The sequence below is a fragment of the Scatophagus argus genome, chromosome 9, assembly GCF_020382885.2.
Source record: "Scatophagus argus isolate fScaArg1 chromosome 9, fScaArg1.pri, whole genome shotgun sequence".
NCBI classification, from domain to species: domain Eukaryota; kingdom Metazoa; phylum Chordata; class Actinopteri; family Scatophagidae; genus Scatophagus; species Scatophagus argus.
Window position 1 is genome coordinate 10,957,789 of NC_058501.1, and position 24,532 is coordinate 10,982,320.

Genomic DNA, 24,532 nt, shown 5'->3' on the forward strand with positions numbered 1-24,532 from the left:
CAGAAAGCCATTTAGTTTATTAAATCTAGGCAAAGCAATATTATTTGTTCACAGAAAGGGATAGCACAAGACACAATAGGGCCAAAAACAAAACACTGAAAAGGGAAAAATCTGGAGTGGAGTCTTTTAGCTTTATTTATCAGTGATGCATTTTTATCTTTGGTGGTATTTCTGGGTGAAATGGGTGGCAGTGTGGTGTGTATACCTCGAGATGTTCCAGGATATATGGTGGGTTGGTCATACCCAGCCTCAGCATGGCCCCTTCAGGAATCTCCTCTACCAGTCTCCACAGCAACGTGGGCAAGTCTGTACCTATGTCTCTGCCATAAGCTCCTGTGTCCTCGCTGGTCAACCAGATCTCACAAACTCCCTCTGGAAAGAGTCAGACGGACAAAACAAAGATTAAACATGGTAAATAACTATCTCTTTTTGTTTTGCTGTCAAAATTTCAACTTTGCAGAATGACAGTCATCATTGTGCTGCAGCTTTGCAAATTCTTTGTCGGTTGTAATGGCAATGTGCTAACAATAATCAGTTTAATTTTTTTGTACAGTATGCTTTTCAAAAGAAAATCTGCCCAAAAGTTACTGTATGCCAGAGCATTGCTCATCCAGCTGAATTTACAAATGCATTTAATGTTTCTTACAGCCAGTAGCAAAAGCAATCTGTGCAGAAGAAATGACACTACAACTGTTACAATTTTATTTCAAGAGCTGAGGCAGACAAACAATTTAAAACTATTTTTGAATGTCTGTTAAATGTCTAGCTCTGTCCTGAACTTTATAAAAGGGCTTCTACACGCATGAACATATACGTCTTATTATGGTAACTACCATATAGACTAAAATACCCAAGAGGGGATTCTTTACTGCAACTATAGCTATGATTACACTTAAGGGCATCTCACATGTATACTCCATTACTGTCAACAGTGAATAAAAAGCCTACAGAGTGAACCTGGCACCCCCACCATCACAGCAGCCTCTCTCCAGTTTATTATTTCATTACCTTTAGGAGTCCCTTGTTGTCACTGCCTAAATGCTCCAAGGCTTTGGCAGAGCCTGGCTCATAACCATCACTGACAAGTATTAAAAATACCCGTCTTATAAACATGCTTTCCAGGAAGAGGGCACAAGCTACCAGCTTCATTTTAAATTAAAGCAACACTCACTGTTGGAGCTTAATGATCTAACTGCCATTTTGCTGTAGGTTTGGAAATGGTTGACTGTGTTGCTTAAGCTATCTGTTAAGACATTTATCATACAGGCACACACAAATACATTTGCAACTGCAGGGGCACGCGCTCAAGTACACACAGGCAACACACAAACAACCACACAGAACAATCATTATCATTAGCTTTACAGAGACAGACAGACAGATATATGTAGTCATTCAGGGAGGAAAGATGGTGTTTGGCTAATTGGACAATTTGTGTGTGTGTGTGTTTGAGAGAGAGAGAGAGAGAGAGAGAGAGAGAGAGAGAGAGAGAGAGAGAGAGAGAGAGACATACATACTGTGTATTTAAAGGTGTACTGTAGTCAGATAGGTTAGAGATGATAACGTAATTGTCCAGAGTGTTTCAAAGCTCATCATCATTGACATTAAGATACGCTAATGATTTCTGGAGCCTAACACACACAATACCAGAATTCATTCAGGATATGATGTTCATGTGCTTCAGTACGTAATTAATTAAAAGAATATTTCACCTTGGTCCAACATTCATCAACAGCTTAGTTCATTAAATGATCTCTATTATGTATTCATTTAATTTATTTAAAAAGGCTCTTTTTTTTTTTATTTACCACAGACATAGATAAAAAACTACCCATCTACTGCTGGTCACTGAAAAGCTTCACTGGAAGACGTGAAGGTCAAGCACTGCACACAGACATGTTATGATCAGCCATCATTGATTCATAAGCACATCTCAGCAAACTGCTGGGGTATCTTACTTCGTCTTTTTAAATATAGATCAAGTACATGCTGCACAAGGTCCCAAGACTATTTGCTGCTGGAAAATCACCACACTAACACAGAGATTTGGAAAGTGGCTTTTAAATATTATACCCCAAAAAAGTGAAAGAATTCACAGCAACTTGTGAGTTTGGCTTCTTTCTGTGTTTGTGCTGTGTCTTGTTTATATATCTTATATGTATTATTTATGTATCATATGCATTGCTTAAGTATGTATTTTTGACTTGATTTTATTGTCTTGCATACACAGGGAGTCCATGAAAAATAGAGAACTGCTCTCATTGTACCACTCTGTATACATATAAAATGAAAGAAAAAAAAGTGACTGTTTAGCAGCATTAATACCACAATTGATTTACTGCAGTACTGTGTTTTTTAACATTTTCCATCATTCTAGCCTAAAGGAAGGTGGTGAGAGCAAAATTCATGGCGCAGCTAATGTCAGCTAGTCTGGGCTGAATTACATGAATCCCACTGCCAAGGTCTAACTCTGCATCATCTGCATCCCAGGAGCGAATGTATTCCTCCACCCACAACACCAGCAGCAACACTTTCTATGCCACAGCTCTTTCTCAGAATAATAGTGGCCAAGTGATCTCTTAATACAGGGTCAGACCTGCATTAAATTGCCCGTGGAGCTAAATTGGTTCCTTCCAAAACAACATTCCTGTGATTCCAGACACATAATGCTACCAAGCTATTAAATACCTCTTGTGATTCCTGTGTTAATTATGATATGAACTGAGCGACGCTTTGGAAAAGTCTCAGGTGTTTACTCAAGGCCACAGTGATACATAGATCTCCAGATAAACTCAATAACCCGCCCAGTAATTTACCCCTTTGACCTGCTTCGTGGTCCCTTTTGTATTAGATGCGCCAATGGTGTTATAGTTGGCAAAAAACAGAGAGAAGATGGCTTTTTCATCAGGAAATGTTAGCTGCTCTCTCTTCTCTATCTGCTCTGATACACACTACGCAGCTGCTTCCTCTAATCTGTGGTATGTGCGCAGTGCAGAGAGGGGGTCGCGCTGGCTGAAATGCGTTTCAGGCGTGTCAAAAAACCCATCACCACAGGAGTGCTTAATAGAAACAAATATGAAAACCTAATAATGACTAATTACCTTTGCTTTAAATACTGTGCTTTTAGATCTGCAATAATTGTGAATATGAAGGACTTTAAACATTTAAACACATGCTGAGCTAGACCCCATATTCTGACATACTAATATCTTTCAATTCCAGATGATCTACTGAGTACGTGACTTGCACAAGTGTCCTCGATCCTTGTTCTGTAGTCGACCTAGGCTTCTACTCCCGATGTTAAAGGGCTAAAGACGACTAGTGAAGAATTAAAATACATCATTATAAGGTCAGTATCCAAAACGTGTCATTGTTATTAACACAGAAAAAAAATAAAGGTATTATCTCTTAAGATGATTTTAGTAAGTTTCCACTCTGCTTTGGCCTGCGTGTGTTCATATGACCAACCTTTCACCCAAGCCCTCTTTTCCACGTCACCTCATGATGTAGTTTGATGTCGGAGTAGTTATAAACAAGGGTGGGGAGCAGGACACTTTTCCTAAAAGCAATTAACATTTATTGAACTCTGACACAGCAGTGCAAATGGAGCACAGAGAGGTGTGAACAAAATACCAAATGGAAAGAGGGCTGGGCAGGAAGATATTAAAGATGAAAATAAAGAGTAGGACCTCTGTTGTTGGAGTTTGAGCTTTCAGGGGTGGGGCTACAGCTAGGCAGAGATCAGTGGTGCAATCTAGTTGAAACACACGCCATATGTACTAGCACATATGGCACATACACTCATAAACAAGTATGGGTATCTTAAAAAAGACTGGGTATGTGTTATCAACGTCAAATTCCCTGAAGAATTTACTGTGAGCAACACTGAGGTGACGATGATTTTCTACCATTTTCAGTTTTTTATCTGTTCAAACTATTCTTTTGATTTGACATGGGTATTAAAGTTGATATTATGCAAATCTTTTATGTTTTCAGGGGAATCTGTTCAATGTGATTATGAGCTGATGTTGTATTGAGTTATGATTGAATGGCCTCAAAAACATTGCTCATAATTATATTGTTTTTGCTGACATACACAATAAATATGCAGAAATCACAGTACACGGGGGCATTAGAGTTCTAAGTGTAAAACTTATCCACCATTTGCTGAGAACAGTGCATGTAACCCACATCGATGTTTGCGATAAGAAGCAAGGCATGTAGCCTCGACCCTGGCTCTGGTCACGGTGGCAGGGGGATGGGGTTCTGGGTGAGCAAAGACAGCAAGAGTCCTTCTACATGTTCAGCGATGCTTGTTCAGTTTGCTGTTACAGCTCTAGATGGTCGCTTGGTATCTACCAAGAAAAACAAATTTATGAATTTGGATTTAGAGAAAACCCAATCTTCATGGATTTTTAAGTGGTTAAGTACATGATAATCCAGGAGCTTCTCTGTGGGTTTGTATACCTGCGAATCCCTACAGCACTGGCAGAGAGAGAGAGAGAGAGAGAGAGAGAGAGAGAGAGAGAGAGAGAGAGAGAGAGAGAGGGAGGAAAGGAGACAGAGAAAGAAAGCATGCACAAGAGGAAACAGCTGTCTCTGTCTAAGGTGCATGTGTCTTTATCCAAGAATAACATCAACAGCATGTATGACAAATGCCATGCATGTATCAAACAATCATCACTCCAACTCTATGCCAAATACTTGTTTGCTATCTGAGTGTGTGTGTCTGTGTGCACGTGTCCATGTGTTTTCCCAAGCGATCCCTCTAACCTGGACAGAAAGCAAAAGTTTCAACTGTGGTGGATCTGTTTTCTGATTTCTGCTTTCATGTATGTACACCAATGTTACCTGTTACCACCTTGGGCTCTTACCATTCTTTGAAATATTCATAACTCAAGCAAAAGAGCATAGTTTTATCACTATGTCTGATATTGATTTTTGTTCTCTAATCACCGTTCTTCGTCCCAATAAGCTATTATAGATAAAAAAATAAAATAACACAACAATTTGTTCTTCTCTAGGTGCAAATATTCTCATTTATACTGAACATTTACAGAAAACATATTGATGGAGCAGGTCCTCAAACACATTACTACCATTTCTTCCTTTACTTTATCACTGTTGTGGCATGTATCTAAAGAGCAAATACCTTTTAATCATTTTGGTTTCTTGGCCGTGACTGATGCTTTTGTTTTGGCAGCTTGCTTTGAGACTGTGTGACCAAAAGCTCTGCTTCTCATGGAAAATCATTTCAAGGGGCATCCCAAACACTTTAAAGTTTTACAGACAGAATCAGTAGTTCCATCGTGGTTTTGTGCATTTTTTTAGGATTTCGGATTTAGGAGTCTACACTGTATATGGACTGTGTACATGAATACACATACTGCAAGTTATCCCTACCCTACACATATGGGTTCAGCATTCCTACTTATCTTAATCTCTTTAGCATGATATACATTTTGATTGGCTGCCACAGGCTAAAACGTTTAACAGATTATAGATTAGATGATCCTATTAAACTGCATTAAAACCCCATTTTCCATAACACAAGTAAACACATGGCTAAACATGTCACAGTAGATACGTGCATAAAGAGAGTGTGAAAGAGAGAGCAAAACAGTGAACATGGTTTGAGCACATCCAATCTCAGAACTCATCAGCTATCCTATGATGGCAGTGTAGCCTCTGGGGGCAACAGCCAATGTTTCAGGACTTCTGGTGTAGCCAGTGGATATTCAGATAACAAACATCCAGACTAGGAATGCACAAGATGGATTTTTTTTTCAGATAATACCAATAACCAGTAATTACCTGCATCTCATAGCCAATATTGAGGGTCAATACAGATAACTGATCATTTCATGTCTGTTTTTTTGTATAAGAAGTTCATAACATGTAGTTTAAGCCCTTGGGCTGATATACCTTAAAATATAAGCACCTATAAGCAAACCCCCTCCTCCCCCCGCCCCCAATGCATCATAGCTTAATGTATACCAACATGCTTAGCTATGTGTTGCTTTGTGTCATGGAAAATAAGGATTTAATGCAGTATAATAGGATCATCTTTATGTACATATAATCTATTCAACATTGCCGCCTTGCAACTAAACGGATTGTGCATGACCTTATGTACAGCAACAGCTTAGATCCCCTTGAGCATATTCACTCTTTAACTCAATGACTTTCTAACAGATTTCGTGAAATACTTACTATCTTGAGACCAACAAAAATATACTTCTATTCTGTGATTGAAAAATCAACAATTAATCAATGTCTTCAGGTAGACAGTGGAACAAAATCAGTGTAAAACAGAGCTGGCAGCCTGGAATCAACACATTCATGCATTCAGATCAACAGGATATCCACTAATGGACATTGCACTTCACTGCTGTCTGTAAATCGTTCACGTTTGTGAACTCTCTACCATTCGTTCGTCCGCTTTCGAGACAACACTTTTGCATAGCAGCAGTGACTAGAAGGCCTGCCTGACCTTCAAACACATTAGTCCCGCCCCCTGTCCTCCCCCATCAGCCAATCCCCTTTAGCTGCTTACCTCCACTGTAAAGCTGTCATTCCCCCAACTATACAGTAAAACATTCGGGGGCAGATGTCAACAACTGCAACTTGAGAAATTGAGTGATGAATTGGGAGGTAAAGAGGGAAAAGTGAGAGTCTGTGTGTAGTGAGTTTTGATCAAGAGGATAAAAGGTTAGTTGTGCGAAGAATAGAGAGATCCAGAATTACCACATTGTACTTAAGAAATGTCTCCAATACTTGTACTAATGTTAACATAGCAATGACTCATTTGCCAGTGTCGACACCGTGTGCCCATTAACTTTATTCTAAACTGTCAAATGAAACAATTTTAAAAATTCAAATACCACACATACTATGGGTGTACTTGTCATTCAGTGAATGCTATCCACCCCTGCTGACTTGTGACTGACATTATCTGACATGAAATAAGAACTGCATCTTCAATCATCTTGCATCTTCTCCAATATGAAGAAGTTCTTCAGTGATTCTTAACACATTTTCGGTTAGGTTTGCATTCCAACAGTCCTCACTGAGACTGTTGATCTTTGGCTAATCTTCGATTCACAGGGATGCAAGAAATAAACATTTCACAGACATCAGAGGCAACATATTAATACACATATACACGCAAACACAAGCCCCCCTCTCACACATTTACACACTGTAACTCACGCACCAACGCCACACACAGAGTTTAATTGCAGTAATTAAGCAGCTTAATTTAGAGCAACAACTGTTGATGTGGTGTGTGGGTGTCTTGGCAGGTAGCATCATCATCACAAGGATTAACCCAACACACACACACACTTGCATATGCAAATATTGTCTCTTAGGCATGTTTACACGAAATACATAGGTGTGGGCATGCACATCGAAGCGTGCATGTTGCAAATGCATGTGTCTGTGTGCATGCACACGTGGATGTACATACATATGCATGACTTCAATGAACAGCCTACACAATGCCTTAAACAGCAACATGTCAGTTTTAACCTACTTTCACATAGTTTCTGAACTACAGGCATGACCTTCTGTGCATGCTTGTTCATGAGATAGTGTCTCAATACATCAAAGCTTGAATATGTGTGTGTGTGTGTGTGTGTGTGTGTGCGTGTGTATACATGCACATGCAATGGATGTGGTATATAAGGAAACATGCCATTGTATATATGGGTCAGACCAACTTTATGGATATATCAAAAGTAATTGGCAGAGGGCCTCCAAGTACTGTGTGCATGTATGCTCTATGTATGTGTGTGTTTGTAGGCGTGTGTATATGTACGTATAGAGAATAATTGGAAGAGAAGTTACATTTCCTTTTCATCTTTTCTGTGTGTGCGTGAATGTGAATGTGTGTGTGTGTGCGTGCGTGCGTGTGTGTGCATGCATGCATGCATGTCTGTGTGTGTTGTCAAAGAGAAAGCATCTTGTGAAGCTGATGGACTGCTGCATATAAGAGAAAAAGGGGATCTGTAGGGACCAAAAAGAGCCCTTTAACTGCCCATAGTGCTGAAAGCCACTGATTCTTTCTGTGAAATAATGGAAAGAAAAAGTCACAAGCTGATGATAAATTATTAATGCGATGAAGCAGATTTTAGTAGCCCGAGACCGACTAACTTTATGTAATATAGATCAAACAAGGACATTTCTCATGTTTGCAAAACATCCATTCTCATTCAATAATTCCTTTTCATGCAAAACAAACTTTAGGAAAGACTGCCTGTGTGTCTGAAGTATAATTACTGATTCCACTTGTACTAGCTTGGGAAATTTCACAAATATTTATTTTAGCCATCACTTTATGGTCAAATGGTTTAAATGTGTTTTCCCTTCGAACAGAAGAAGCTCAGAGAGTGTGCTTCCTGGCGTCACTGTTTTCAAAGTGCAAAAGTCATAAAGAACGTAGGAGTTAAACAATTTCTTCCCACTTTAGAGTGGAAACCAGTTTGTTTATAACCACGACTACCAGAAATACAACTATACGGCATGTAATCTCTACTGAATGAAGGTACAAGTGTAATAAATAAATAATATCCAAGATTAATATAAAAGGAATACGATGTTGCAAATACAGACGGACTGAGAGAAAGTAACAAAAATATCAAGCATGCTAAGCATATGACTTTACTGCAATTTACTACATATCCGTAGCAGAGGCAAATATGCAACATGATGTAGTCTTTAGCCTTGCTGCTTCACAATCAGCATGGGGATTTTCATCGTTTTCTCTGTATGTCCTTGGTGTGCTAACCTTGTTACAGACTGACACTGTCCACATTGTGACCTGCTGGTCTTCACTCCAGTCGCTGCCATCCTGAACAGGACAAGGAGGTCTATGAATTAGCTGAGTGAATACATGGCAGAAATATGCTTTGGATATATTCTGAGTCACCATATTTAGGTTATTTAGATTTGAATAAATGGGCAGGAGGTAAGTGTATTACTACAATAGTTTGAATCAGTCAATTTCAGGTAGTTGAGTTGTCTTCGTGTACTGAGTTACTACGAAACAACATTCCAAAAACAGATTGAAAAAAAAAGAATAAGAAAGCAGAATAGCGAGCGAATAACCAGCATAAGAAAATAAATTGGGAGAGACTGTGCAACAATTCACAAATTTTTTCAGGAGTGAGACTAATGATATCAGTAATTTTGTTAGCAATCAACATGCCTTGTTATCTGCTCTCATTAAGAAATGCTCTCATTAGTGTCACTTAACAAGCATTGAATGCAATTACACAGGAGAGTGAGGTAAAAGATGCAGTTGTCACAATAGGTCAAATTCATCTGTTGACAAATTGTATGTTAATGTGATGCAAATACGACTATCCCTGAGTTGGAAGAGAAAATCCTGCAAATGATCATATTTGAAAGGTTGTCAGCTGTAAATGTTTATCATTTTTACTTAATAAAGGACTTAAAATTTGAATTATCACAAATATCTTTCAATCTATTGATTAATCAAATCTCTTTAACACTAATTGAAATGTTTGCCAAAAAAAAGTAAAATCTCTCAGCATGTTACTAAGAATTATATCATTGTAAGAAGCAGGGGTTATCTATCAAACAGGGATTATCTACATCGTCTGGAGATTTGACCCAATGTCTGTCTATCAAGATAATGAACTTGTACTGTGTGCCATTAAAAGGACGTGAGTTGAAGCCGAAGGAAGGATGAATGTCTGACGGGGTACGTGGATTAGAGGACAGGAAGGCTGAGACATGCAGAGTGTGAGGGGTAGAGAGTCAAAGGGAGCTATAGGAGGCTGATCCCACTTCTGTATGCTTCAGAGACCCCATGAACTACAAGGCACACACGCACGCGCACACACACACACACACACCTCAACACTGAGAAAGCATATGGAAATGAGCTTCTATTAAAAAGTCATTGAAGTGGTAATGGTTAATATCAGCTGTCAAAGAAGTCAAGGAAGTGGACACACGGACACACACACACACACACACAATACCGCGGATGTGTTATTAATCAGACATAATAAGGTTTAACTCTTTCTAATTCAAGGCTGTTGACCTAATTTCTTTAAGAGCTGTGTATGAACGTGTGTTTGTGTGTCGCTTGTGTGCTCATGCAGGCACTAATTGATAAATAATAATATGTCTGGTCAGTATTTATGCTAATATATTCATGACCCACCAGCAGGCATCATGTTTGTGTTTGTTAATTCACTTAGCCTCTGTGTGTGTGTGTGTGTGTGTGTGTGTTTGTCTATAGAATGAGTTACTGGAGAAATCCCAGATGAACTTTAAAGGCACCCCACATGAGTCTGTTTATTAAGTTAGTAACTAGTAACTGTATTAGTAACATAATATATTGTGTGTATGTGTGTTTGTAATTGTGTTTGGTAATTTGCAAATGAAAAAAAAAATATTGTAACTTATTATCTAAATATTAGTACTTTTATGTAAACATGTGGGATATCGGAAGCATTAAAGCTCTGAACTAATGACTGTGGTTTGTTTACTGAGTTAACAAGCGGATGAATAGACCATATGCAGGGCTACTCATCCCAATCTTCCCATCCTCTCTCACTACCTTCCTCTTCCACTTTTCAACTCCTCACTACATACAAACACTACACACACTGGGGACTCCGCATGTGTTCAAACCACATTTTGTCATTCTAAAGAAAAACGAAAGAAAGATGCTTGCTAGATGCTATACAGAATATGTACTTATCAGAGGAACAGTGAGGGACACACACTGACATTGGCTGATTTATGTCAGCTGCAAACACACACACACACACACACACACAGGAATGTTTGTCACTCTCAGATACATACACATGAGCACACAATTATCCTCTCATATACATCCTTCATGGCCACTTCAAGGTAGAGTGGGTTCAGAAATGTGTGTTGATTAACAAATAGCTTTAGTGAGTGTTGGACAAGAGTATTTTCTCTCTCTCTCTCTCTGTCTCACACACACACACACACACTCCTTCTGTCTGTCTTTCTGTCTGACTGTCCTTCTCTGTCTCTCGAGGAGGAATGAGGAAGTATCTTGGACTGCATGAGTGCAGGTAAGTACATGGATGTGTGTCTCAGACAGATATCTTGTGACAGGTAAGGCTGCTGCTGCAGAAAGTAAAAGCTGAAGAGCAATAATACACACACACATACGCCATAGCACGCACAATTCTAGCTACTAAACAAGGAGCTCTACAGCAAAGCACAGTTCTGCCCCTAATGCGCGCACGCACACACACACGGAATCGGGGTCGAAGCGAATCAGGCATGGGGTTTTCTGCGAAGTGACAGATGTGGCGACAGGCCGTCCAGTCAGGCAGAAACACTCAACGGCTTCTTCAGCTGAAAACCTGGAGTGACATTCACTGCGGCAAGAGAGCAAAGTGTCAGCACAGTAACACACACACACACTCACACACACACATATACAAAAACAGCAAAATATACAAATGCATGGCAAAATGACAAGGAGACGCACAAACTCTGCCTCAAGGACAAAACTGCCTTCTTCAGTGAAGAAACTGTCGCTTACAGAAACAATAACGGTTGTAAATCAGTAATTGTTATTGTCCCAATATTCAATGAAACGACAAGAATACTGAGACAGTGCAGGGTTCACTGAAGCTAGACAGAAATGGAAAAAAGTAGGAGGAGAGACCCTTATTGCAGGCATGTTCTGACATGTACCAAACACGTACTGACATGTATCCAACTGAAGAGGTAGGTGTGCGTTCTCTGCAGAAAAGTATTTTCTTTTTAACTGGAGTGTGAAGTGAGTGTGTGTTTGTCATTTTTGTCCCATCTTCTACTTTTATCGTTTGCCTTCACACTAAACTTACATTTCCCTTAATTATTGTATTTTTTTGGGGGGGGGGGTCCTCAACAGTGAGCTGGTGGTCTCACCAGAAGCAAGTAAGTATGTGAACAAAAATGCTTTGGATAAAAAGATTCTAACACACAATATACAGTGATTTATGCAACACAGACACAATCCAATCAATTAACTCACAGAGTGACCCATTACTGAACCGTTTTTTGTTTTCCATGCTGACTCACATTAACCTGCCATTGGGTTTTCAACAGGCTGATCGGCCACACCCTCATGCTGTGCACTTCTCATTTTACCTCATATCAAAGGTGAGAGCAATTAATTCAGTTTCCTCGTCTTCTCTCATGCATATTTTAAAAGCAACATAGCAGTGTTTATGCATGTTTTATCCCATTCGGTTGAAGAAAGAAAATGTTGGGAGCGTGTACATCTGCTCAGCTGAAACTTGTGCTGCGGTGCGTATCTTTGACGTGGAAATCAACAACTTCTTGGAATTTATTTACCCAATTCAGACCAATGCTTGGACTGAGTGTCAAGAACTGAAGCCAGATCTAGGTGTGTGATGTGCTGATATGTAGAACAGGTTCTTTATACGTCACAGAGCACAGAGAAAAACCTTTTTAATAGGGGCCAATCAGTAAAGACATCACCCCGACGTCGTGTCTTCCTGTATCAAATGGTGTTTCCAATGGACACTGCTCACTGCAAGTTTATCTAAATGCTCAGAATGTTTATAAGTATATAAAGTAAGAAAAACTGAGAGAAAATAAAGAGTTATTTATGAGCTGTGGATCATCCAAAAACCACAAAAAGAGAGTAAGAAAGTTTGCACTTAAAATACCTATGTTTAATTTTCATCTTACTGTTGAATAGATTTTTGCTTTTTGAACTGGAAATAAGGAGCTCCTTATCCTCAGCGTAGGCCTGTTGAAATGTGTCTCTCTTCTCTGTCAATTGAAGCGTAAATTCAGGCTGTAGAGTAGCACATGTAGTAACCCAACACCTGCTTGCTTTGGTTGACAATGCCAGCTCCCCACCCACTTACTTGATTTGCATATTATGCATGACCATGCCATCTGATAACTCTGCAGACGATATATAAACAATGAGAAGCCATGGACTCCATTATTTGAATAGCATATTAGATGCAGATCAGAGTGTAATGTAAGATTTAAATATCACAGGTCTTAAGGAACAAACTCTAAAAGCGAACGTTAAAGCTAGTTTGAAAATGAATGTAAAATCTGAAGTTGCACGAATAAATAAAACCAAAATAAGGCTTCCAGCAGCAGTCATTTCCAGCTGCATGTAAAGACTTACAAAATAATCCGACCGACTTTTGCCTTTTGCTCTACTATCTTGTAGTTCAAAATGATGATAAATTGATCAAAGCATGAAGCGGTATTTGTGGTAATGGTGTTCCTTGCTTTCCTTTAAAAATAATGTTGCAAAACTAACATGATCAACATTAAATAAATAAAGCACATTTCTGATTTCTTTTTTTTTTCTTATTTTAAGGAAGGAGATATAAGGCATTGGCTTCAAATAAACTGATGAACTGTCAGTCTGTTTCCATCTGGCAAATAATTCTGTCCCCAAACAAAAGTAAGTAAAGCTTTTTCAGTGTCTCAGATACACTTTGAAACAGATCGTTTCCAAGCTAAAACCCCACAGTTACTATCATCTCTACACACCTACATAGAAACGCACGGAGACTAAATGTGCATTTCAAAGTGCACGTTTACTTGTGAATGTAACGGAGAATTATTATTTATAAACTGCACTGGGACAAAACAAAGCTTGTTTGTCAAGGGCCAATGCCAAGTGCAACCTGAAGCACAGGGGGAGTTTGAGTTAAAACAGTTTGAGGGAACATTTACTAGAGGACATATTCAGTAGCTTCCAATATTTGAAAAACATTTCTCTGAGCAAGTGTCTGTGTGAGTATGTGTGTGTGAGTGTGCATCAGCTGTCCCCCCCGTAGCCCTTTCATGTCACCCAACACCAGGGGCTCGTGGCTGTGGCCACGGGTGGTCCACTATGTGAGAACTGGTTCCTGCAGGGGGTGTGAAGAGACCCCCTGATGGTATCAAAATATATACCACAGGGAAAAAAAAAAAAACACACAAACACACAAAAGAATGTAAGCACAAACCCTGCACAGTGCTGCAAACTAAACTCCAAGGACGTGGGTGTCTTTTTCTCGATATACACTCTTTTGTTTTTCTTTTTTTTTTGTGGGGGGGAGGGGAGATAAAGGCAGTGTCTTTTGCAAATTCTTGTGATTTGTGTTAGCTTCCAAGAGAAGAATACATGGAATGGACTGAAGAGGGCAGGTAAGCAATTAAAAGGAATTTCTAAGAGTGTTGGATTCTCACAATTTGATTCTGATTATTGCTGTCACGATTCGAGTAAAAATTCATCCTTTATTCAATAGAGAAGACGCACGTTATTCAGGCTTTTACTCCCTTTCACTGTGGACCACACTATTCACTCAAGTCTTCAGTCTACCGAATTGCAATACAGAATGGGGCTGGTGCTAAGCTAACTGGTCTAGATGAAAGTTGCAAACTGATGAAAAGAGAAAAGTAGGTGTATGTGGGAGTACAAAGATTTTATTATTTGAGGAGAAGGCAACAACAATAATTTGGAAACATGGCACAGTCTTCTGTGGGTTAAGTCATTTGCTGACCACCAACCACTTGCGGGAATTCTGTTGATTTTCTTGCTTTGTGTTGTTGCTGTTACTAAGGTTTTATCTATAGCAACGGAGAACACTCGCCCTGCAGCACAATTAGCAGAGAAAGCCACCGTTATCCACATCAACGAATGATTGATCAGAGTTGTCTGGAAGTTTTGTATACTAATTTGCTAGGGCAAGTGCTCAGCTTTGCCAGCTTTGGTCTCTGGGTGGCGAGTTTTAACAAAATGCTTCACATTTGCGTTGAAAAGTAAATTATGAAGATGATAAATCTGACTTCTGTCAACATGAACTCTAGTACACCAGTCCAGATGTTGTACTTGTACTGCAGTTCCATCTTTTTCATTAAATCAATGTTTTGTTTTGATTTCTGGGATCTGTGAATTCATGAATGATTGTCAATAAATATAAAAATTGCAAAAGTTATATAAACTTGTCTGAATGTTGATTTTATCGTAATATGGATAGAAATGTGAATAATAATCGATGAAAGCCAGACACTGCAGCAAAATTTCTTCAATCTTGTATCGCAATTTCTAGTAGAGAGGATATGTCAAAAGTCACAGCAACATTTCAGTACCAGGCCCTGATCATGCTGTGTCAGAGAGTGGATTCAAACCCGCCTGAAATCCACCTGATTCAAACTTCTAAATCCTCTGGTTACTTGAGTTGTGTCTAACCTGTTAAATATGTAGGAGGTGCACTGTGTCTGCCAACTGAAGTGTGGAAAAGTCGAAAAGGGTGGAGGAAACACTTGCATCAGCATCGACTTGTAAGGGTTATATTGACCATTACCACTATGCTATCCCATTTCTCAACAGCCCAAGAAAATAAACCTTCTGTTCAAAAATTTGCTTAAAAAACACAAAGTGAGTTCGCTCATCTCAAAACTGGCACTTGTTCAAATAATAAATATTTACTTGTGTGTTTTAGTGTCTAAAGCTTTCAATAATAAGATTACACACATGAGTGCAACAGCAGTAAAACAGATAAAATCATGGTTAACAAACTACTTCTACATATCATGAAATAACTGCAGGGCTGACACTTTGCTACAGGTTTCCCTACTCGTTCAGCTGAATGGAGATAAATGAGTTGCTAATGGTATGTGCCATGAGGAATGAACTGAGGTTTAGCCCTTTCAGAAGCAATGTTTTTATGGATCCATCTGAATGGCAATAAGCCAATAGTGGCTCAACATCATACAGCAAACTACGCATAGATAAAAAATAAATAAATTATAAAAAAATAAAGGAAATACATATAGTGGTGATAAAGGCCAGAGGAGTTACACAGAGACACTGAGACTGCAAACTAGGAAATCACGAGAGAAAATGTTAGTGGAAGACGAAAGGGAGACTGATAAGACAAACAGGTGATTAAGTTAGAGAGACACACATAGAAAGAGAAGGGGCCCAGGAAAATCAATTTGAACCAGAACAGAATGATGAGAATGTGAGGGAGATGGATTCGATTGAAAATAAAAGAAGATCCAAGAAGGGGACAAAACGATGGAGTGAGGGACAGGGAAAAGAGATAGCCAACGACAGAAGGATAAAACCATCGTGGGGACTGGAGTGAAAGTGAAGTGATGGAATGGATTCAGACAGGAAAACAGACAAACACCAGAGAGAAAGTGGGGCAGTTGCATAATGTTTTAGATTGAGGACCAAATAATACCTCAATGTCTGAGTTACTTCTTATTTATCTCTGCCTTCAGTGCTTCTCAAGGGGCCATCCCCATGAAAAACAAAAAGCAAAATGGTTGTTCAGTGTGGATACCTTATTTTTAAAGACTGTAAAAATGACCACATCTTGAGACTTCATCAAGAAATAGTTTAACAATGTACAACTGCTGTTTTCTTCTCATTCTGTGTGTGGAATTTTTCAGTCCCACTCCTCAGGCTTTCATTTGTCTCCCTCTCTAGATTCACCTCTCTTTTACAGGTAATGAGTTGTGTTGATCACACCGCTGATGTGAGGTTCAAGTTAATTACGGGTAGAATAACCAATTAATTGTGATATGTGTGTTAAGTGGGTGTACATGTGAGGGGTGTGTGTGGTAAAAGAGAGGAGGTCAGTGCCTTGGAAAACTGAGAATGAGTTCACCTTTTGGTTGCATGTCGGTCTTTTACAGGGATCAAATTTAAATTAATTGTCTTTCAGACAAATGCACATGTGATTAAAATGCATTAATTATGCTGTCAGTTTGTGGTGATTGAAAAGACAGTGTGTTTATACTTACAGTGCAATTAGACAGTGGGGAAAACTGGGCAAAAAATGTGCTGGATGTGTAAATAGGCAACTGTTTGTTAACACATTTGGCCTGATTTGTTACTGCTGTGTTTCGAGCTTCCTGTGCTGCCCACAAGAAGCCATAATCACAAAATGCTGATTTAATAATGATTACGTTAATGGCTACGTATCTTTGGTGCATAGTCCAAGGGTTGCATGTTCTTTAAAGACATGTAGGCTGCTATAAGATCAGATTGTGATGAACGAAGGCAGGCTGCTGTCCATCTGAAGAATGTGCTAATGGAATACAGGGATGGATGGAAAGAAATCTGTACAGAGGCGATACAAATGCATTCGAGTGTGAATATGTTTAGTGCCATGGCAAACACACTCACTGAGTCATTATACTGTGCCACTGTAAGCCACTGAATACCCGACTTTTATCGACCTTTCACTGATCTGAAGCAGTCTTTGCGGAAATCCACATGACACAAACACGCCACATGGCAGAAACTTTAATCCCTGCAGGTACATAAAGGGCTTTTGTTTTGTGACTGCCAAAAATCTGAAAAGGGTTCAAACAAGGGGCTGTGTAGATTAAATGGCCCAATTAATCTCTCCTTCTGCAGCCTCCCGAGCTCCAAGTCTAGACTTCAAAGCCAATACAAACTTCAGGACTGGAGCCACTTGTCGCTTTTATTTTTTTTCTTTACAATGCAGTGTGTATCATGACTCATTGGGTCTCCTGGAAAAAAACTTTGTAGTCATATAGTTTTCTTCATTAGTAGAGTGACTGGTTATGAATCAGGCAGGGTAGAGAGTAAAGGCTTACATGTGTTCCTGGAGGATATAAAAACTATACATGTTAAAAAAAAAAAAAATGAAAACAGAAAAAACTGCTCAGAGGAAAAGGATTTAGTATTATGTCACTATCTTTCATTTTTGAAAAAAAACAAAACAAAAAAACACTATCCAAGAAGGAGTGCAAAAAGACAGGATGGAATAGGAAACAGAGAAAAAGAAGAAGAGAAACAAATAACAATGGGAGAGGAATCATTTGTTTACACTATACAGACAAAAGTATTGGGCCACCTGACCATTACACCAACAGGGACTTTTGTGACATCGCATTGTAAATACATGAACAGCTCTGCAGCTATAACAGTTTCCACTCTTCTTGGAAGGATTTCCACAGGATTTTGGAGTGTTTCTGTGGGAATTTTTGCTCGTTCATGCAGTAGAGCATTTGTGAGGTCGGACACTGACACTCGGCCTGACTCACAATCTCTGTTCCAGTTCATCCCAAAGGTGTTTGAAGGTCAGGGTTCTGTGCAGGCCAGTCAAGTCTTTATGTCTTTATGGACATTGCTTTTTGTGCTGGGGCAAAGTGTGCTGGAATAGGAAAGGGCTGTCTCCAAACTGCCACAAAACTAAGGGGCTGAGCCCAACCCCAGCAGAACAGCCCCATAAAGATGTATGTATGTCTGGATACTTTTGTCTATATAGTGTACTTGGCATATGGAAAAAAAATGTTTGCTATATATCATTTTAATCTTAATTCACAGTTAAATCGTCCACCAAAAAATGAAAATGTTATTTTCTTTGTTTCTATATCCTCTAACAGCATTGCACTAACTCAGTTTGCACATAAAAAATGTCACAGGGGAGTCAAAAGGGAACCAACAAAATAACTTTGAGTGGGCCATCATTACAAATACTTACAGGGCTCCAATAACAACAAGGAGGGTGTCATTTATTTTATCTTTTGTGACCTGCAGAGACCAACAGGGAGGAAGCTGGTGTATAAACAGCAGAGCAGTGGTGTGTGCAACAGCTTAGGAACGGGAACACACACGAGCACACACACACACACACACACACACACACACATATACACACAGTATGGGAGGAAGAACTAAAAGCCAAATGTGAGTCAGAGGACTTACAGCAGTTAAGCATTTTAACAGGCACAAGTCTGCTCTGGGTGTGTGTATGAGAGACTGCATGTGAGTACAGCCATACACACAATAGTAAGGCCAGTGTAGTGAGCACATGGTCAGAGTGTGAATGTAAGTGTCCTACTGCCACCTATTGACTGAATGAGGCACTGCTCTCCCCTCCCCCACACAGGGTTGTATGGCAGAAAAATACAGCAGTGCAAACAGCTTTTAAGAGAGAGAAAAGAAAAAAAAGATGGAGAAGAGCGGGTGTAAGAAGAAGAAAACATGTCACGAAAGGAAAGAGAAGTGAGAAAAGGGAAGACAGATACTTAACAGAGAGAGAAAGTGAAATTCAGACTCTTGACCCTGTTTCTTTCAGTCACACCAAAAACAGTTTTAAAAGGTATAAGATGTCTTCATCTGTTGCTCATAGGTCCATTTCTGCTGGCCTTGAGCAGATTTAATTTCTTCAATCATGCTTTCATGCTATTAATTTCCCATAATGCACTTTGGTTGCCTTTGCTTAACTTGTCAGTGTGCTTCAGTGTGCCAAAAGTACTTACAAAACTAACATTCATCTAACATAATTAAAGTACAACTGTCAAAAGCAACGCATAGCTGCTCGCTTGTGGTAAAAACTGTGTGTAGAGTGGGAGATTCACTACAGGACTGTTACATATTGAAAAAGGAGCAGTACAGTAAAGAGTACAACAACACTATGGCCAAGAGTGCAGATGTTAGTTCTTCTAGTAATAAATAGCAGCAAAAATATGTTTACAGATATTGAGCAGGATAACAGAATGCAGAACATTTAGTAGCACTGAGGTATACAGAACAACGTAGCAAGTATAAAGTTTGGTGTTTATCAAAGGCTGATGGTACAGTGGAGTGGAAAAGGGAGAGAGAAGAGGTGTGGACAAGTTCACAGAGGACAGAGCAGATGGTGTCTGCTAGACTTACACAATCTCTCTCTCACACACACACACACACACTCAAACATACACACACTGGTGACATAATAGCAGCATGCCAGGTGTGCAGTTGGTGGCCCGCAGTCTGGCATTGACTGTGTGTGTGCATGTGTTTGCTTGTGTGTGTGAGTGTTCATATCCCGTGCTCTCTTTGTGTGAAAGGGGCCCCCTATTCACTAGTCTCTGCTGCCAGCTTGGCACTAAATCACAGGACAAGATGGTGCACACGCGCAAACACACACACACACACGCACGCACGCACACACCACCCTCTGTTATCTTTTTGTCCGGACTAGGCAGGGAATGAAAAGAGGTCAAACCAGAAGACAGAGGCAGAGAAGAAAATGAAGGACGACAGCAGTTTAGTTGAACTTTAAGAGCAAAAGACAAAAAAAAAAAGATATTTAATAGGGTAAAAATACAAAGACAAAAACAGAGAAATAACTGTTCTCCCTCTTCTTAGGTGTCTCTCATCCTGACAGTGATCTGGCTCAAACTGAGAATACACACACACACACACACACAATGATCATGGCCATGCATAATGAGTAGTGTTAGAGGTGAGACTGCAGCTGGGTTGTCCAAACCTTGCCTGAAGAGACTGCCTGAGGACACATTGTGTGTAGTGTGACTGAGTGTGTGTTTAAAGCCAGATGAGTAGCAGTTACCAAACAGCCAAGAGTCTGTTCTGTATCAAAACAGTGACAATTACGATAGAGCCAATTCAATATTTACACGCAGATGACAACTATTATTATTAGTGTCATTACTTACACCTGTGTTTGACAAGACAAAATGTTTACGGTGAAAAAAGCTCTACTGGTCTGAATTACTGAAGCTGACAAACACAAAACAATGTTTTCACTTGGATTATGTCAGTTTTTATAAACAATAGTTTGTATCGGAGTATTTTGACAAATGTTATAATCACAAAAATATCTAGACAATCTTTAAACAGATTCACGCCGTTTCTTCTAAACAAAGGTGATTTCAAAATCTAATTAATACTCCTTTGGAAGGTGAAATAGTGAAATATTCAACACTAATAGAAGACTGACCCGTTGTTTTCTGATAACTCATTTGTACAAGTGAAAAGAAAATCCCTGAACATTTTCGTGTTGCATTTCACCCACAGATTTACCCTCAGATTTACTGAGAACTGAATTTTTGGCAGCGTTTGCACCATGCTCAAAGCATGAAACTACACAATACTTGATCCCCTCCACACATCTATTAAGAGAGCCATAAAAACGTTCTAATGTGCCTCTGACATGGTTTTAGTAGAAAAAAGTACAACTGCCACATTAAAATCCTTAAAATGACACCTATTACTTCTCCCTCATAAAAACAAGCAATATGAATACACAACTATTTGTCATTTCACCAGTTTAACCGCTGGACGTTGAGTGAGAGGTATCTCCTCTCAGTGAATGAGTACTGGAGTCATATCACCTTTGTGTGTGCTGAATATTGGACCAAGATTGGTTTCTAAACATTTTGTGCTGTCACAAATTTTGCACAAGCATTGACTCTTATAATGAGACTTTCAAATATGTGCATGTCAAACTCTGCGTGTACATCATGTCTCAGAGTGAAGTTTAAACATTCAACCGTAGGAACAAGAGGTAAAACACACATTTTTGATTGGAGGTGGATGGATGTCCAGAAAAATACGACTCGTTATCAGCATTTGATGTTTTGGTTGCGGTATGACATATGTTTGAACTCTGCTGAAGTCTGTTTCGAGTTTATTGGCTCCATAACAGCCGGATTATGAAAAACTGTTGCTGAAGTCTGAAACCACTTCTCAGTGCAGGAGAGCACACATGGAGAAACTTCTGCTTGCGTGAAAAATATCAGTAACTTATCGACCTGGAGGAGATTCAGAAAATCCATTTTTAGCTTCTCCATGAGAGCTTTCCCAGAGGGTAATAAATGTGACTGCTTCTACACACACACACAGGAAATTTGTGTTAGTGCTTGCATGCTCAGCAGTTTTCCACATGGTTTTCCAATAGACAGCACTTTGATGGTGGTGACTCAACTATGATCAATGTGCTCCTATCAATATTTCAGTCTCTCTGCTTGTCTGCTTCTGTGTCTCCATTTCCACTCTTGCTCATCTCTCAATCAATAAGAGACAAATTAGAGGCTAGCTTACTTTTAATCTTCTTCCTTCCATCTGTTTTTGCTTGAAATATCCATACCTGTACATGTTCTCCCATCTGCAGGACAGAACGAGCACAGCCTCACATCTGGTTTGACCCTGTGAGTCTGTGAAATGACACTGTTCATTTGATTTCCTGCATTGCTCTACTCTCAATAATCCACAGCCTTTTCTGAAAATGTTAATTTACCTTTCTTGTAATCTAATAAAAGGTTTATCAAAATGTAGCCACTAAGCTCGAACTTGAAGGAAATACTGACTCGTAAAGGATCATTCCTGGCAAACTTTGGTAGCCTTGTCTGTCCATGTGTCATGAAGCGGCAGCATCAGAGGTAAACAGGAGATGACACCTGTCACAGATCTTGGAGCTAGCAAACAAGCTATGGCCCACATATCTGACTGTCTATCCGCGGCTATCTGTCATATGTCATCCAGATGACAGTGTCATTTCTGCTAATATCTGTGTTTGACACTGATGCCACCAGTCACGTGAAAATGAGAGAAAACGCGTGAACATTAGTGGTTAAGTTTGCCTTCAGTGCATGTCATCATAAAAAGGTGACGCACATGTAAACAACATTACTAAAATACGATTATATTTTCAACAGGATGCGTAAAAAAAAAAAAAGGTAGCTCCTGTTCCATGTTGACATCCACGCATTACTTTGCACTGTCAGTGGTTTTTCTTAGAATCCAGTGCATCAAACATTCATACTCAAGACAGAAAAGCTTCAGCTGTTAGTGCTAGGAGAAAAAAAAAACAAAAACAAAAAAAACTATTTGCAACAAAAGGTTTCAGTGGAGTGTTGCAATTATGCCAACACCCAAAATTCAAGCTGTGTTCGTTATTGCTAAGACGCCTGTCGCACACTAATGTAGCGTGTCCTGTGGAAGTGATAGCAGTGTGTCTCTAGCTATGAGTGTCACATCCAGTTTTAGACAGAACCATTTAAAAAAACAAATACAAAAAAACAAAAAAAACTAAAACACAACTGGCAGTTTAAAATGACAAGGCGACATTAGCAGTGGGTGTTTACAGACCACAACAAAAACAGAGCTCACCCTCTCCTGCGCACCTCATCCTGTGACTGGCCCCACATCTTCTATCACATTTGTGACAGGCAGCCACATTGCTTACAGGATATGGTGTTAGCAGGTACCAGAGGCAAAAGCCTTTGTAAAAATGCTTTTAATGAGAAGAAGAACCAGCCAAGCTCCAAATAAACAAACATAATAAAATCTAATTTAGTATAACCCTGCAAAACAGAGAGTAACAAAATAAGGCTTAACAGAGCACAGATGTGAGCACAAAATAATGATAACTATAATATCAATAACATCAGCAAAAACAATAATAACAATAATAATAATGCAGTTAAGTAATGCTTTAGCTGTGCTGAGATATACAACAGAAACCTCTCATGAGCTGGATTCACATTTAGACTGAATATTTTTAAAAGCATGTCCCATGACACACACACACACACACACACGCTTAATTATAGGCCTTGTTAGACATCATCATCTGTCATCATATGACCTGTGAGAGTGGTATTTGGTAGGATTTTATTTCAGTTACTGTTATGCTCACATTTCAAAAGGACCCTCATTTTTGCCCAACATTGTGTGAGACTTTGTGCTGCCCTATGGGTCCTTGGTTTCTGCTGTAGCCTGTCCACTGCTGCAGAGGGACTGCCTTGTTGGGGGACAGGACTCGCATCACAGAGTCAACACTGCCAGTTCAGCTAATTCAGTAACAGGGGGATTGATTTGGGGTTTTTGAAAACAATGTTTCAAACAAAAAAAAAGACTTTCACTTAAATTGTAAAAAAAAACTGCAATCAAGCACAGAAAAACACAAATGCACATAACTTATGTGTGAGTCAAATAGGAATCCAAGTTGCCCATATATTTTGCTTATGAAGCTTTGAGAAGTCTTGCCTAGTCTGGAGATTACAGTGAGTAATAACACATTTTTTTAAAGCTTGATTGTCATTATGACAAACCATCTAATGTCAATATATGAGTCTAAAAATACAATATATAGTGGCTCCTGCTTGTATGGGAGAGAATGGGAGAGACAGAGAGTAGTAGAACAGAGAACAGTGATGAACTGAGGAGCGAAAAGGGCCATGAGAAAGAGAGACATGCAACAGAGAGAGAGAGAGAGATAGAGAGAGCAACAGGAACAAGTGAGAGATGACAACAGGCCTAAAGAAACAAAAAGGGCTGAATGCAGGAGAGGACTTCTCAGGACTGGAGAAAAAGCGAATGGGCAGAGATCAGTCACTGGTGGATGGAGGTAGTTAACCATGTACTTTACTCACCTCATGGAGATAACTACCACCTCCAGAATCTCACCCAAAGCAATATGTTTAAATATTTCTCTATTCCACGCACACACACCTAAGGATACACAGATCTGTGCCGACAAACACACCAACCCACCCTCTGTTTTCCAGCATGTCTCAGTCACGCACAAACTCCCACAAACACTCCCCAGCCGTACACTGACACCCACAACCTTGTCATTTCCTATGACATCCCCGGCCTCCATTACCTGCATACATTAACGAACCTCTCTGATGTTAAAAATTATATATTCACACATTTGAATAATTCAGATTATTTTTAAAGCTGTGCACTCACTCA

At 39.4% G+C, this 24,532-nt stretch overlaps 1 protein-coding gene across 2 annotated transcripts in view; it reads right to left on the minus strand.

Annotated features, from left to right (window-relative positions):
- The window catches only part of cdkal1 (CDK5 regulatory subunit associated protein 1-like 1), a 204,867-nt gene that overhangs the window by 92,371 nt on the left and 87,964 nt on the right, over positions 1-24,532 (minus strand). For both annotated transcript variants that reach the window (XM_046399649.1, XM_046399650.1), the window contains exon 9: positions 206-372. In XM_046399649.1, the coding sequence (XP_046255605.1) occupies positions 206-372 (167 nt within the window). The remainder of the gene's footprint in view (positions 1-205; positions 373-24,532) is intronic.